Source organism: Balaenoptera borealis, assembly GCF_965194805.1.
Source record: "Balaenoptera borealis genome assembly, chromosome: 2".
In the NCBI taxonomy this organism is placed as follows: domain Eukaryota; kingdom Metazoa; phylum Chordata; class Mammalia; order Artiodactyla; family Balaenopteridae; genus Balaenoptera; species Balaenoptera borealis.
Window position 1 is genome coordinate 10,863,966 of NC_138867.1, and position 15,080 is coordinate 10,879,045.

The 15,080-nt window shown below is 39.6% G+C and overlaps 1 protein-coding gene across 1 annotated transcript in view; it reads right to left on the reverse strand.

The window, feature by feature from the left end:
* The window catches only part of CTNND2 (catenin delta 2), a 942,908-nt gene extending 928,284 nt beyond the window's left edge, over positions 1-14,624 (reverse strand). Inside the window, 1 exon segment of the mRNA XM_082382599.1 lies at positions 14,256-14,624. Coding sequence (XP_082238725.1) covers positions 14,256-14,292 — 37 coding nt within the window. The 5' untranslated portion in view covers positions 14,293-14,624.
* Between the last annotated feature and the right edge of the window lie 456 nt (positions 14,625-15,080).

Sequence of the window (15,080 nt, forward strand, 5' to 3'; positions counted from 1 at the left end):
GGGGAGACCACCAGTAGCCCCACCAAAGAGCCTGTAGGCTCCAGTGCTGGGTCGCCTCAGGCCAAACAACCAACAGGAAGGGAATGGAGCCCCACCCATCAGCAGACAAGCAGATTAAAGTTTTACTGAGCTCTGCCCATCAGAGCAACACCCAGCTCTACCCACCACCAGTCCCTCTCATCAGGAAGCTTACACAAGCCTCTTAGATAGCCTCATCCACCAGAAGGCAGACAGCAGAAGCAAGAAGAACCACAGTCCTGCAGCCTGTAGAACGAAAACCACATTCACAGAAAGATAGACAAAATGAAAAGGCAGAGGACTATGTACCAGATGAAGGAAAAGATAAAACCCCAGAAAAACGACTAAATGAAGTGTAGGTAGGCAATCTTCCAGAAAAAGAATTCAGAATAATGATAGTGAAGATGATCCAGGACCTCAGAAAAAGAATGGAGGCAAAGATCGAGAAGAAGCAAATGTTTAACAAAGACCAAGAAGAATTAAAGAACAAACAAACAGAGAAACAATACAATAACTGAAATGAAAAATATACTAGAAGGAATCAATAGCAGAATAACTGAGGCAGAAGAATGAATAAGTAACCTGGAAGACAGAATGGTGGAATTCACTGCTGCAGAACAAAATAAAGAAAAAAGAGTGAAAAGAAATGAAGACAGCCTAAGAGACCTCTGGGACAACATTAAATGCACCAACATTCATATTATAGGGGTCCCAGAAGGAGAAGAGAGAGAGAAAGGATCCAAGAAAATATTTGAAGAGAGTATAGTCGAAAACTTCCCTAACATGGGAAAGGAAATAGCCACCCAAATCCAGGAAGCACAGACAGTCCCAGGCAAGATAAACCCAAAGAGAAATATGCCGAAACACACAGTAATCAAATTGACAAAAATTCAAGACAAAGAAAAATTATTAAAAGCAGCAAGGGAAAAACAACAAAACATACAAGGGAACTCCCATAAGGTTAACAGCTGATTTCTCAGCAGAAACTCTACAAGCCAGAAGGGAGTGGCATGATATATTTAAAGTGATGAAAGGGAAGAACCTACAACAAAGAGCACTCTACCCAGCAAGGATCTCATTCAGATTCCACAGAGAAATCAAAAGCTTTACAGACAAGCAAAAGCTAAGTAAATTCAGCACCACCAAACCAGGTCTACAACAAATGCTAAAGGAACTTCTCTAGGCAAGAAACACAAGAGAAGGAAAACACCTACAATAACAAACCCAAAACATTTAAGAAAATGGGAATAGGAACATACATATCGATAATTACCTTAAATGTAAATGGATTAAATGCTCCCACCAAAAGACACAGACTGGCTGAATGGATACAAAAACAAGACCCATATATATGCTGTCTACAAGAGACCCACTTCAGACCTAGGGACACATACAGACTGAAAGTGAGGGGATGGAAAAAGATATTCCAAGCAAATAGAAATCAAAAGAAAGCTGGAGAAGCAATTCTCATATCAGACAAAATAGACGTAAAAAAAAGACTATTATTAGCGACAAAGAAGGACACTACATAATGATCAAGGGATCAATCTAAGAAGAAGATATAACAATTGTAAATATTTATGCACCCAACATAGGAGCACCTCAATACATAAGGCAAATGCTAACAGCCATAAAAGGGGAAATCGACAGTAGTGCAACACTAGTAGGGGACTGTAACAGCGCACTTTCACCAATGGACAGATCAACCAAAATGAAAATAAATAAGGAAACACAAGCTTTAAATGATACATTAAACAAGATGGACTTAATTGATATTTATAGGACATTCCATCCAAAAACAACAGAATACACTTTCTTCTGAAGTGCTCATGGAACATTCTATAGGATAGATCATATCTTGGGTCACAAATCAAGCCTTGGTAAATTTAAGAAAATTGAAATTGGATCAAGTATCTTTTCGATAAACAACACTATGAGACTAGATATCACTTACAGGAAAAAAACTATAAAAAATACAAACACGTGGAGGCTAAACAATACACGACTAAATAACCAAGAGATGACTGAAGAAATCAAAGAGGAAATCAAAAAATACCTAGAAACATATGACAATGAAAACACGATGACCCAAAACCTATGGGATGCAGCAAAAGCAGTTCTAAGAGGGAAGTTTATAGCAATACAATCCTACCTCAAGAAAAAAGAAACATCTCAAATAAACAACCTAACCTTACACCTAAAGCAATTAGAGAAAGAACAAAAAAAAACACCAAAGTTAGCAGAAGGAAAGAAATCATAAAGATCAGAGCAGAAATAAATGAAATCGAAACAAAGAAAACAACAGCAAAGATCAATAAAACTAAAAGCTGATTCTTTGAGAAGATAAACAAAATTGATAAACCTTTAGCCAGACTCATCAAGAAAAACAGGGAGAGGACTCAAATCAATAAAATTAAAAATGAAGAAGGGGAAGTTACGACGGACACCGCAAAAATACAAAGCATCATAAGAGACTACTACAAGCAACTCTATGCCAATAAAATGGACAAGCTGGAAGAAAGGGACAAATTCTTAGAAAGGTATAATCTTCCAAGACTGAACCAGGAAGAAATAGAAAATATGAACAGACCAAACACAAGTAATGAAATTGAAACCATGATTAAAAATCTTCCAACAAACAAAAAGCCCTGGACCAGATGGCTTCACAGGTGAATTCTATCAAACATTTAGAGAAGAGAAACACCCATCCTTCTCAAACTCTTCCAAAAAGTTGCAGGGGAAGAACACTCCCAAACTCATTCTACAATGCCACCATCACCCTGATACTAAAAACAGACAAAGATACTACAAAAAAAGAAAATTACAGACCAATATCACTGATGAATATAGATGCAAAAATCCTCAACAAAATACTAGCAAACAGAATCCAACAACACATTAAAAGGCTCATACACTATGATCAAGTGGGATTTATCCCAGGGATGCAAGGATTCTTCAATATATGCAAATCAATGTGATACACCATATTAACAAACTGAAGGATAAAAACCATATGATCATCTCAAGAGATGCAGAAAAAGCTTTTAACAAAATTCAACACGCATTTATGAAAAAAACTCTCCAGAAAGTGGGCACAGAGTGATTCTACCTCAACATAATAAAGGCCGTATATGACAAACCCACAGCAAACATCATTCTCAATGGTGAAAAACTGAAAGCATTTCCTATAAGACCAGGAGCAAGACAAGGATGTCCACTCTCGCCACTATTATTCAACATAGTTTTGGAAGTCCTAGCCACGGCAGTCAAAGAAAAAGAAATAAAAGGAATACAAATGGAAAAAGAAGAAGTAAAACTGTCACTGTTTGCAGATGACATGATACTATACATAGAGAATCCTAAAGATACCACCAGAAAACTACTAGAGCTAATCAATGAATTTGGTAAAGTTGCAGGATACAAAATTATTGCACAGAAATCTCTTGCATTCCTATACACTAATGATGAAAAATCAGAAAGAGAAATAAAGGAAACAATCCCATTCACCATTGCAACAAAAAGAATAAAATACCTAGGAATAAACCTAACTAAGGAGGTAAAAGACCTGTACTCAGAAAACTGTAAGACACTGATGAAAGAAATCAAAGATGACACAAACAGATGGAGAGATATACCATGTTCCTGGATTGGAAGAATCAGTATTGTGAAAATGACTATACTACCAAAAGCAATCTAAAGATTCAGTGCAATCTCTATCAAATTACTAATGGCATTTTTTACAGAACTAGAACAAAAAATCTTAAAACTTGTATGGAGACACAAAAGACCCCGAATAAGCGAAAGCAATCTTGAGGGGAAAAAACGGAGCTGGAGGAATCAGACTCCCTGACTTCAGACCATACTACAAAGCTACAGTAATCAAGACAATATGGTACTGGCACAAAAACAGAAATATAGATCAATGGAACAGGACAGAAAGCCCAGAGATAAACCCATGCACCTACGGTCAACTAATCTATGACAAAGGAGGCAAGAATATACAATGGAGAAAAGACAGTTTGTTTAATCATTGGTGGTGGGAAAACTGGGCAGCTACATGTAAAAGAATGAAATTAGAATACTTTGTAACATCGTACACAAAAGTAAACTCAAAATGGATTAAAGACCTAAATGTAAGACCGGACAGTATAAAACTCTTAGAGGAAAACATAGGAAGAACACTCTTTGACATAAATCACAGCAAGATCTTTTTTGACCCACCTCCTAGAGTAATGGAAATAAAAACAAAAAATGGGACCTAATGAAATGTAAGAGCTTTTGCACAGCAAAGGAAAACTATAAACAAGATGAAAAGACAATCCTCAGAATGGGAGAAAATATTTGCCAATGAATCAACAGACAAAGGATTAATCTCCAAAATATATAAACAGCTCATGCAGCTCAATATAAAAATAACAAACAACCCAATCCAAAAATGGGCAGAAGATCTAAATAGACATTTCTCAAAAGAAGATATACAGATTGCCAAGAGGCACATGAAAAGCTGCTCAACATCACTGGAGAAACGCAAATCAAAACTACAATGAGGTATCACCTCACACTGATTAGAATGGGCATCATCAGAAAATCTACAAACAACAAATGCTGGAGAGGGTGTGGAGAAAAGGGAACCCTCTTGCACTGTTGGTGGGAATGTAGATGGATACAGCCACTATGGAGAACAGTATGGAGGTTTCTTAAAAAACTAAAAATAGAACTACCATATGACCCAGCAATCCCACTACTGGGCATATATCCAGAGAAAACAGTAATTCAGAAAGACACATGCACCCCAATGTTCACTGCAGCACTATTTACAATAGCCACGTCATGGAAACAACCTAAATGCCCATTGACAGACAAACGGATAAAGAAGATGTGGTACATATATACAATGGAATATTACTCAGCCATAAAAAGGAACAAAATTGGGTCATTTGTAGAGACATGGATAGATCTAGAGACTGTCATACAGAGTGAAGTAAGTCAGAAAGAGAAAAACAAATATTGTATATTAACGCATATATGTGGAACTAGAAAAATGGTACAGATGAACCGGTTTGCAAGACAGAAATAGAGACACAGATGTAGAGAACTAACGTATGGACACCAATTGGGGGAGAGTGGCGGGGGGGTGATGAATTGGGAGACTGGGTTGACATGTATACACTAATATGTATAAAACAGATAAATAATAGGAACCTGCTGTAAAATAAATAAATAAATAAAATAAATTTTTTTTAAAAAGTGTACATATAGCTCACCATGATTAGCAGATGTTTACCGTGGGCCAACTATGTCCCAGGATTTTAGAATCGTTGATAAAAAGGGACTGATTACCAATATGGGGTGGGCGTCGGGAGAAGCATGGTCCTCTATGACTTGTACATTGTATATATGATATATGTAGATATATATGTACCTGTATATATGATTACTAAATTACTAAAGTAATTGAGGTTCACTAATGTACTAGGTTCTCGCTATGTATTTTAAGTCCATACTCTCTTAGTTTGCCCACACAAAAACCTGAAGACACAGGAATTTTTATTTCCCCTCCATCAACTTTGACACTCAGTGGTAACTTACCTACTCGCTAAAAAATGCAAAAGTTGACCTATGAACTCCGTCATGTTGAGCTACAACTATTAAGCTATTCCCTCCACGTGTTCCACTGGTGTCTTTACTATTGGGACACACAGAAGTGGAGAGCAGTAGAAAGTTTCCTTAAAAAAGAATTCCTTCTAAGAAATGGGGATATACTGAACTACAAACTTTAGAATTATGCTTTAAAAATAAAAATTCATAAAATGAGGGATAAACGGATAAATCATGGCAAAGGGTAATGTAATTACTGTCAACAAGAACACAAATCAAGGACAAGGCAAATAGACCAATTAAGCAGTATGCCGAAGATACAAAAAGATAATTCACCAAAGAATTAGGAGTGCGTCATAAACTTATACAATATTTAACCTCAGCCATATTCAATGAGAAGCAAACTAAACCACAGGAAAACACGATATTTCCCCTATTTAATTGAAAATTGTTGTTTTGGGTTTTTTTTAAATTATAATACCCAGTGTTATCAAAATCATGGGGAAATTGGCACACTCTTGCCTTGCCTGAAGAAATATAAATTATAGAATCTTTCTGGAGGACAATGTGACAACATATATCAATAGTCCTGAAAACATCCAGTTCTAGGGAAGTAACCTAGAGAAAATAACCAGATGAAAACTGTTTAGCTTTAATTATAACATCATATATACCACCCCAAAATGAAAATGCCATCAATCTCCAAAAACAGCAAGTTATTTAAGTAACTGATGTTATATAAAGGTATGGATGAATATTAATTATATGACAAACACCATTTTACATGTTAAAAGGGTAACAAAACAGAATATGAGAAGTCTTCTAAATTTATATATGTGTATGGGATAGCATTTCTACTAAAAATATACTCATTTCGGGGGCTTCAGATCATACATGAACTTTAGCTTCTTTGAATCAATTCTCTATTTTCCAAATTGTTAATAAGTGTGCATTACTTTTAAAAACGGAAAACAACAATAAAGCATTAGTTGAAAAAGAGAAAAATATTTCACTAATGTGCTGAGGAGTTCTCAAGAAGACAACAACTTACTAAAACTACACAATACATCTCTTAAATTTAAAAGCAGAGAAAATCTAGGTATGGCACTGATTAGAATATGTGTAGTATGCACTCCACGAACAATGAACTCTGTTAACTTTGAGTCAGACATTCAGCTGATTAATGAAATTTATCCCAAAGCAAATATATAATATTCTTTTCAAAAATTTAAAAGCATGATTTTTTTCCTGTGTGGTGATGTATTATATATCAAGTTATGATATATTTGGTGGAGAGATAATATATAAAGAACAAAACACTTGAAACTCTGCCATAAATACTATGTTCTTGTGTTTGTGTGTCCACGTGAGTGGATGTGTAGGATGGGTATCCTATTCAATACAGATTTTTGTCTGGATTTTCTTCTTCACCTTCAGTACCATGAATACTGCCCATATAATCAACTATTCTTTGAAAAGATAACTCATAGCTACATAATATTCTTTTGGATAAAGGTGCCATTGCATGTCCGTACATCTACTATGCATTCAACATTATATTCTTTTCCAACTCAACTCAAGCCAAACAGTTTGATCCACACACTACAAGCCCCAGTCTTCCTGCACTACCTTCCATGCCCTGGGTAAATGTGACATGATTCTTGCCGCCTCTGAGACTGTCTACACGATGCCCACTTCACCTGTCTGTCTTTCTGGGGAACTCCTTGCCTCCTCATCCAGTGAGCCTAAAAATACCACGCTCAGCACCAATGAGGAATGTGTTAGAAACAAGAGGCTGAATTTTGGCTCTTTTATATTCGGAAGACTTGGTTTGCTGCCAAAGAAGTTGCTCTTCCTGGAAACCAAATTATTCTGTGTTACTGAAGGTAATGACTGCTATGTTACTCTAATGTTTGAAAGTCCAAATAAAATATTTGAGAGAGAAGAATAAAATTTATTTTAAGAAATGAGCTTTTTGTTTTTTGGGTTTTTTTTAGGTTGAGTAGTCATGCTTGAAGTCAAATCAAAAGTCATGTCCCTGGAAATTCAGTTTTTTTCTTCTTTCTTAATGGTGTCCATTATTGTTCCTATTCAAAGTTAAAACATGAAACGACAGCCAAACTCTAATTATCTACACTGAGGCAGAAAGTGCTGTAATAGCTAGCATCGGTCATCATTTATATACAGTTTGGGAAGTCAGATTCTGACACTGTCCTTTTTATGTCCAATCCACACCACTTACAAGGCCATCCAATTACTGACAGTCAAAGTCTAGCATGGGGAGTAAGGGAAGAAATGAGTTATTTTTAAGTTGGCAATACATAAATCAGCTGAATTTCATGGACCATACTCTATACATCAGCCAGGGCATTGCACACTCCCCTGGTAATTCCTGTTATAGTGTCAAAATACCGTAAGATATTTAAAGAGTTCAACCATCAAGCAAAATACCATTAAAGCTACTATATCCAGAATTCTACAACCAGAATTCTTTATAAACCATGTCAATAAAAGGAACACTTTTTCCCTACTGGTGATACTTCCTTCCAGGCGAAAGGAACTTAATTAATGTAACACTTCCGGCCTCTCCCCAGCCCTTGGTTTTCTCTGCCTCTGAAGAATAGAGGAAGCAGCTTGGCTAGCTTCTTCCTTCTTCCTCTGGAGATCTCCCTGCCTGCAGAGAGCAAGGCTTGGGCTCTAGAGCTCAGAACCAGCTCTGTCCCTGTGGGAAGGGAGGAGGGGAGGAAGGCCAGGGTCCTGGATGTCATTTGGCATCACATCAAGCTATACCTAATCAAAATGGATATATCCCCCATGGTGGCCACCCCTTTATCCCTTTTTTCTTCCCACATCCCAACTTTTTTCAGAATCAGGGAGGGTTGGAGAGAGGGTTGATATTTACTGGGTTCCTTAGAGACACCACCGGTCCACATTTCTGCACATTTTATAATTTGAGGTAAATGCATACCTTTCTGTGATTTATGTTGTTGCATATTTAAGGGAGAAAAGATGACAATAAGCATTATAAGATTATGAAGATGCTTCTAAACCAAATCATAAATTATTCAAAACATGTGTACAAAATGCATTTTTCTTAATACATATATATCGAACCAAATGTCTAATGAAAGTTGTTATAATGACATCTATTAAGCAAAAAATGTTATTAATGAAAAATCTCCAGTCCTCACCTATTCAGGATAAAGTAATAACTAATTTCAATGATAGAATTAACTGTTCCCCATCATCTAATGTTATAAACTAAACATCCCATCTAGTAACACACTCTGTATCATTCAAAACTTATAGAAACTTTGACACATAGTTATTTAACCAAACATAATTGGCTCACCCACGTACTTTGATCCAAAAAGCAGAACGGTCTTTTATGGTAACATGGATTTCACTCTGGTAACTTATAACTGGCAGTTCCCACGGCAATACATAAATTTGAATATAAATACCCACATTTATCGTCAAAATGTTTTTCTGACTGAAGATAAATTAGCCTCCTGTTATACGGGTCACATTCTGTAACAAAGTCTAAGATTCATCCAAGCGTTATTATCATAAAAATTATGCTGAAGATCTCAGTTCTACCTCACAGGAGCTGGGCAGAATCAAACCCAGAGGAGTTCAGCACTTCACTGAAGCAACTAAGAGGGAAAGGACAAGTGGAAATGACCATTTATTTTCAAAAAGGTATCAATGGACTCACACTTTTTTTTTTCCCCAAAAACTTGATTGTAATTGGGGGTAGGGTGTGTCTTCTCCTTATGCAATAAACATAGCTGTTTAAGTTTCTTTTTTTCTTTGTCACAATGATTCTATGACGGGATTCATGCTCTGTGGTTCTAAACAAAGCGGATGTTTAACATCTGACCTCATGGAGAGGGATGTTTATTAAACTGTCTATAATATTCTTTGTACAATGTTCATCTTTGTAGAAAATTTGACTGTAATCAGGTGAATAGTATAATGCTAATAGAGAATATTAAAATTTTGCAATTTCTGACTGTTAGATTAGAATCTTTTTAAATAATGGTGCCAGGAGATATAATTTGCTTCTCTTTTAGCTTAACTATTATGTATTTTCATATGTAAAGGACTGGCATGTTGAAGAGCAGAAAACATATTTTATATGTACATCTACATAACACAGTAATAATATCAATAGTAGTAGGGAGAGAATATATCTATTTAATAGCCTTTGTTAGAGAGGGTCGTGGCTTTTATAATGTATTTAATAATACATAAATGAAGCATAAGTACTCATCCTAATATGTAGATATCTACCTCTTGTACCTGTACAAATATTTATAATTACAAGCCACTTATGCACTTACTTTACCCTAAAACCCTTTGAGATCCTGTGTTATTGTACTCATTTTTAAAAATAAGACATACAAATCTATTATACATTATTATTGACTATATTCCCCATGCTGTACATCTCATCCCCATGACTCGTTCATTTTGTTTGTTTATTTATTTATTGAATGTATACATTTATTTATCGTACCCATTTTACAGCTGAAAAAACTGAGCTAAAAATTGAGGATCACATAAATGGCCAAGGACACACAGCTTAGTAGAGACAGAGCAGGGATCCATCCAAAGCCAGTGCTCTCTCTCACCTCTCCACTTACTCGAAGCAGAATCCAAAATAGCATTACACTATGATATATATATTCTAATATTATATATAAATATGTTAAATAGTAAAAATATGACATATATATGTTATAGGGCGAAGCCCAACTTTTTCTCTAGAAATATATTTCTGACCTGGAATAATAAGTTTCAATATATGTAATTCATTTCACAGATAACTTTTCAGGAATCTCACCAAGGGACACAGGTGAATATTTGCCTAAGATGGAAAGCTTCTAGGAAGCACTGTTTCACTTAGTCATTATTTGCAGTATGTCAAAAACTAATTGATACAGAGTGTAACTTCCATAGCCTAATATAGCTAAGACATTTCCTACAAAGCAATTAACCATGATACAGAACTTCAAATTACACTCAGCTGCTACGTGATCAAAAGATAAACAAGTGGAGGTGTCATAACTACACATTTTTGTAATGAGTCTTAACATTTTTCATGGCCTAAAAGCACAGTATGGTGAAATATTTCTGTGAGATTCCTGGGCTGGAGGTACTGTTTGTAAATATAACTGGATTCATTAAAGCCAAGCAGGCAGTTTATTAATCAGTAGGCTAGACTGGCACAGAATGTGATAGAAATTATTTATCTATGACATGTTTAATATTTTACATTAATATAAAAACCTGTTGCTTTGGCATATTATCAGATAAACTAAAGCCAGCAACAAGTATCATGAACTATTCTCCCTCAAATTAACTTTTCATCCCTAGCCATGTGACACTTATCACAAAGCCATCAAAGTACCATAGCCCTGAGAACACCTTTGGAATATGAGTCATGAAAACCATCATGGAAACCAACTGAAGAATTTGGCTTGAAGGTGTATTTCAGCCCAGCAAAGACCCACTGTACTACGCCTTCAATGGAAGTACTGAATTTAAAAACACCTGTTGGTCTTCTCTTGATTATTTGTTCACCCTCTGAATTATGTGTGTTCAAGTTTAGGTACTCTCAACTATGTGGCATCTTTTAAAGATAAAAATCTTTATAAAAAAATAAAAACTTTTAGGAATAGTAAATCTTAGCATAACCAATTCCCCACTAAATAAATTAAAATAAAGTTCACACAGAGAAATAACCATTAATGGGCATTCATATCTTCTGGGGATAATCATCAGAAAAAGAAAGAAAAAAAAAAAAAAAGAACACTTTTGGCAGTTCAAAATGGCAACAGTTCCTATTTTAGTTCAACTGACTTGTTACAACTAGAAATACTGGTCCATACAAACTATCCCTCACTTTATGGACAAATTACAATAAATTATTTTAAATGTAACTTTAGTATTTTCTTACATAAAGACAACCTGATGAAATTACTCTGGAGAACTCTTCAACAATTCTACATAAATGCATACCATATAAAACAGAACTTTGAAAAAGCACAATAGAAACTGTCAAGTTCCAAAACATTGTCAGGAAAAGTACTGCGTATTCACTTACATGTCAAAAGTAATGTTATATTTGATAATATTATAACTTCATTTTAATTTTAAAGGTCACTATGAATGTGATATTATCCTTAGAAGTTATTTAACAAAATTACAGATCCCATTTTCAACTAATATCATCTGAATTCCTTTTTTCTCTCTGATGAACTATTTCAGTGGAAGAAAGAAGTGGCTTGTATTCTAATTGTGAAAGATGTGAATTTGCTGGAATTACTGTAATTTGACAGTGCATGAGTATTATTGCGAACAACGAAAACATTAGTGACATCTCTAATGATTAGGTTCTACAACGACACAAACATACACCAAATTAAATAACTCCTTTCCACAAGATTATGACAATTTTATTAGGGCAACGACCTCCTGTACTCACTACAATTGCCGTTCAATCAAGTACTATCATTTTCAACCCGCAATATAACATAAAACTCACACATCCGATACATGTAGTTTTTCCCACGCCCATCAGCTGCTCTCCGTGTGCACACATAGGCACAGAGTAATCTCTACTAGTCCTCTAAGAATCATGTTTAAAACTGAAACACTAGATTCAAAAGGAAAATTGAAAAGAGAAATGAATGTGTACGTCACCTATTGCTTCTTTCTGCAAGAAATCGGATATTAAAACAATGCAACAAGCACAAGAGTGTGTTCAGAGTGCTCTTGGAAAGTTCTGTGAATACGAATAAGGTGAAACTAAAGCAACACTGGTAAAACTAATCACAATCTTCTATTAACTCGAGCCATATAGACCTTGCTAGTCCTTCTGCGACGCTCAGCCTTGTTAGCTGTATAATTACAGGCTTCCCAAATTTCAACATCTAACTCCAGATGCAATCATCTTCATTCAAGCCCTGAGATCGTGTAACCCACCAATCAGTGAGGATGCCACCGAACGTTTTCCCCAAAACATTAAAAATGGATTCTGCATGTGGCAAAGAGATTTCACGGAGCTTAAAAGCATTGAGTCCATATTTGAGGATGCCCACCCCCACCTGTCACACTTCTCATAAAGCAAGCCCCCCAAATGCGGCACAGGTTCAGCCCTGTAATTCGGTATGAGTCATATCAAACACTCTTCCATGAGATTTTTAAAGTGGTACAGCTCTAAAGCCTTTTAATCCTGCAGGTGAACTACTAACAGCAAAGAGGTGAACTAAACTACCATCAGTAGCCATGGTAATTTAAAGCTGCAGATGGAAAGATGCACAATGAGATAACTCTTAGGTAGTTTCAGCACCTCCCTATTTTCACAGAAGTCGTTGCAGAAAATTCCAAGCATCTCAAATATCGGTCACCTAGTTCTTAAAAGTGAAAATATATACATATCAGACCTGACACTATGTTTGTAACATATTCCTTTTCGAAACTAACGTTATTTGCTTGGTAACATTAGGCATGCATGCTTAAAAACACCTTTCAGAGCCAAAGCTAATCAGATCCGTTCAAGAGAAGCACGCAAGGCGAAAAAAAACATCTTGGAACCACAACCTGCCCATCTTTTTTTCCACACCCTTCCCTACCCCAACATTCGCAGGGAAACACAACTTTAGGCATTTTTATAAGTGACTGTTCGTGGTGGGAACCACACACACAGACATCCACACACCCCAAAACCCCTCAGACTCTTTTCCTACCACACAGACCAGGGAGGCTGCACCACCTCTCTAGCGACTTAATTCGGAACGTAGTGGTTGGAACCAGCTGAGCAGCAATCGACGGAAACACACTACACGCCAGAATGAGAGGAAGGTCGGCGAAAAAGAAAAGCAGCTTTGCTTTCGGCCATTAATTACCGATCACCCAAATATCGCCTAGCCACCTCCCACCCACATGCACAGCGTTCCGAACCTGGGTTTCAGGCGGCGCTTGCCGGAGCCTCGCTCTCTATTGTCAGGACGCAGAAGCCCCCGAAACCTGTGAATCGAGCTGCAAATGCTTCCTCTGAAACAGCTAAATATAGACCACAGGGGCTCTGGGTTTGGCAAGCAGCGGGAGACTGAAGAAACAGCCATGGACACATACGACCAAGTATTTCCATTTTGTTCTAGCCAAACATCGTAATGACATTGAACATACGGGCGAAAGACTGGAGGGAAGTCCTCCCCACCCCCACCCGTCTTCTCCCGTATATTAGGGACGTCATGGATGCAACGGGTATATTCGGGAGGGAGGCAGGGAGCAGTATTGTTGGTGTTGCCCTATATACGCCTCCTCCGGGAGAGATGGGCGGCGGGGAGCGGGAGCACGCGGAGAAGCCACTTGGTAACCGCTCCGAGAAAGGCACTAACCCCGGCCCCCATTCCAGGCAGAGCCGCCTTCCGAGAGGGGACCCGGCGCGACCGCGGTCCTCCCCCGGCTGGCAGGACCGCGCAGCAGCCGCCGCCGTCACCTGCCGGCCGGGAGCAGCCGAGGACCAACCCCCACCGGCGGCGAGGAGGAGGAGGAGGAGGAGGAGGAGGAGGACGACGCCGAGCAGGATGCGCCTGGCCCCAGCAGCCCGGCGGAAGGCAACTCACCGAACGGCGCGGCGCCCGATTGCCTCCTCGCGAACATGCACCCGCCACCAGCGACAGCTTCTCAGTCCGGGGAAAGGCGTGCGCGCCGCCGCCCGGCTTCAGGGCAAGGTCCTGACCTTGCCCAACTGCAGCATCTTCCGCTTTTGTTGTCTGAGCGCGGCCGCGGGACAAGGGATGCCGGCCGGGAGCAGGGGCGAGCGCCGCGGGGGAGAGGCGGCTCCCGACGCCAGTGCGCGGCGCCCGGCCCGGCGGCCCCTCCGAGCGCAGCGAGCGCAGCGCCCCCTGCCCGGCTCCGCGGGCTCCGCGGGCTCGGGGCTCTTGCGGACTCCCGCCGGCTCCTCCGGGCTCCTCCCGGCTCCTCGGGGCTCCTCCGGGCTCCGGCCGCCGCCGCCGCCGCCGGCCGGCCGGGCTGGGAGAGCCGCCGCCGCCGCCGCGCCCGCCGCTCCGCTCGGCCGGCTGCCGCCGCGGGCGCGAGCCTGAGGCCGCCGCGGCGCCCGGCGCCGAGCGCTCCCGTGCTGCGCCCCGCGCGCGGCCCGCGCCACCTGTGCCGCCGCCGCCGCCGCGGGCGAGGCTCCTCCCGCGGCGCGCGGCAGCCTCAGCCTCCACCTATACCTCAGCGGCCGGCTCGGGCGCCCGGCTAGTGAAGCAGCGTCCGCCCCGCCGCCCGAACCTGCCCTGGGTGCCGAGCATGCCCAGTGCCGCCGCGAGAGCGCCGCGCTTCGCCGCGCGCATTCCACTTCTCCTGGTTTTCGCGGCAGCAGCGGCAGCAGCAGGAGAGAGGGGAGGAGGCCGCGGGTTGGGAGAGGGCCGAGCATCCTTGCGAAC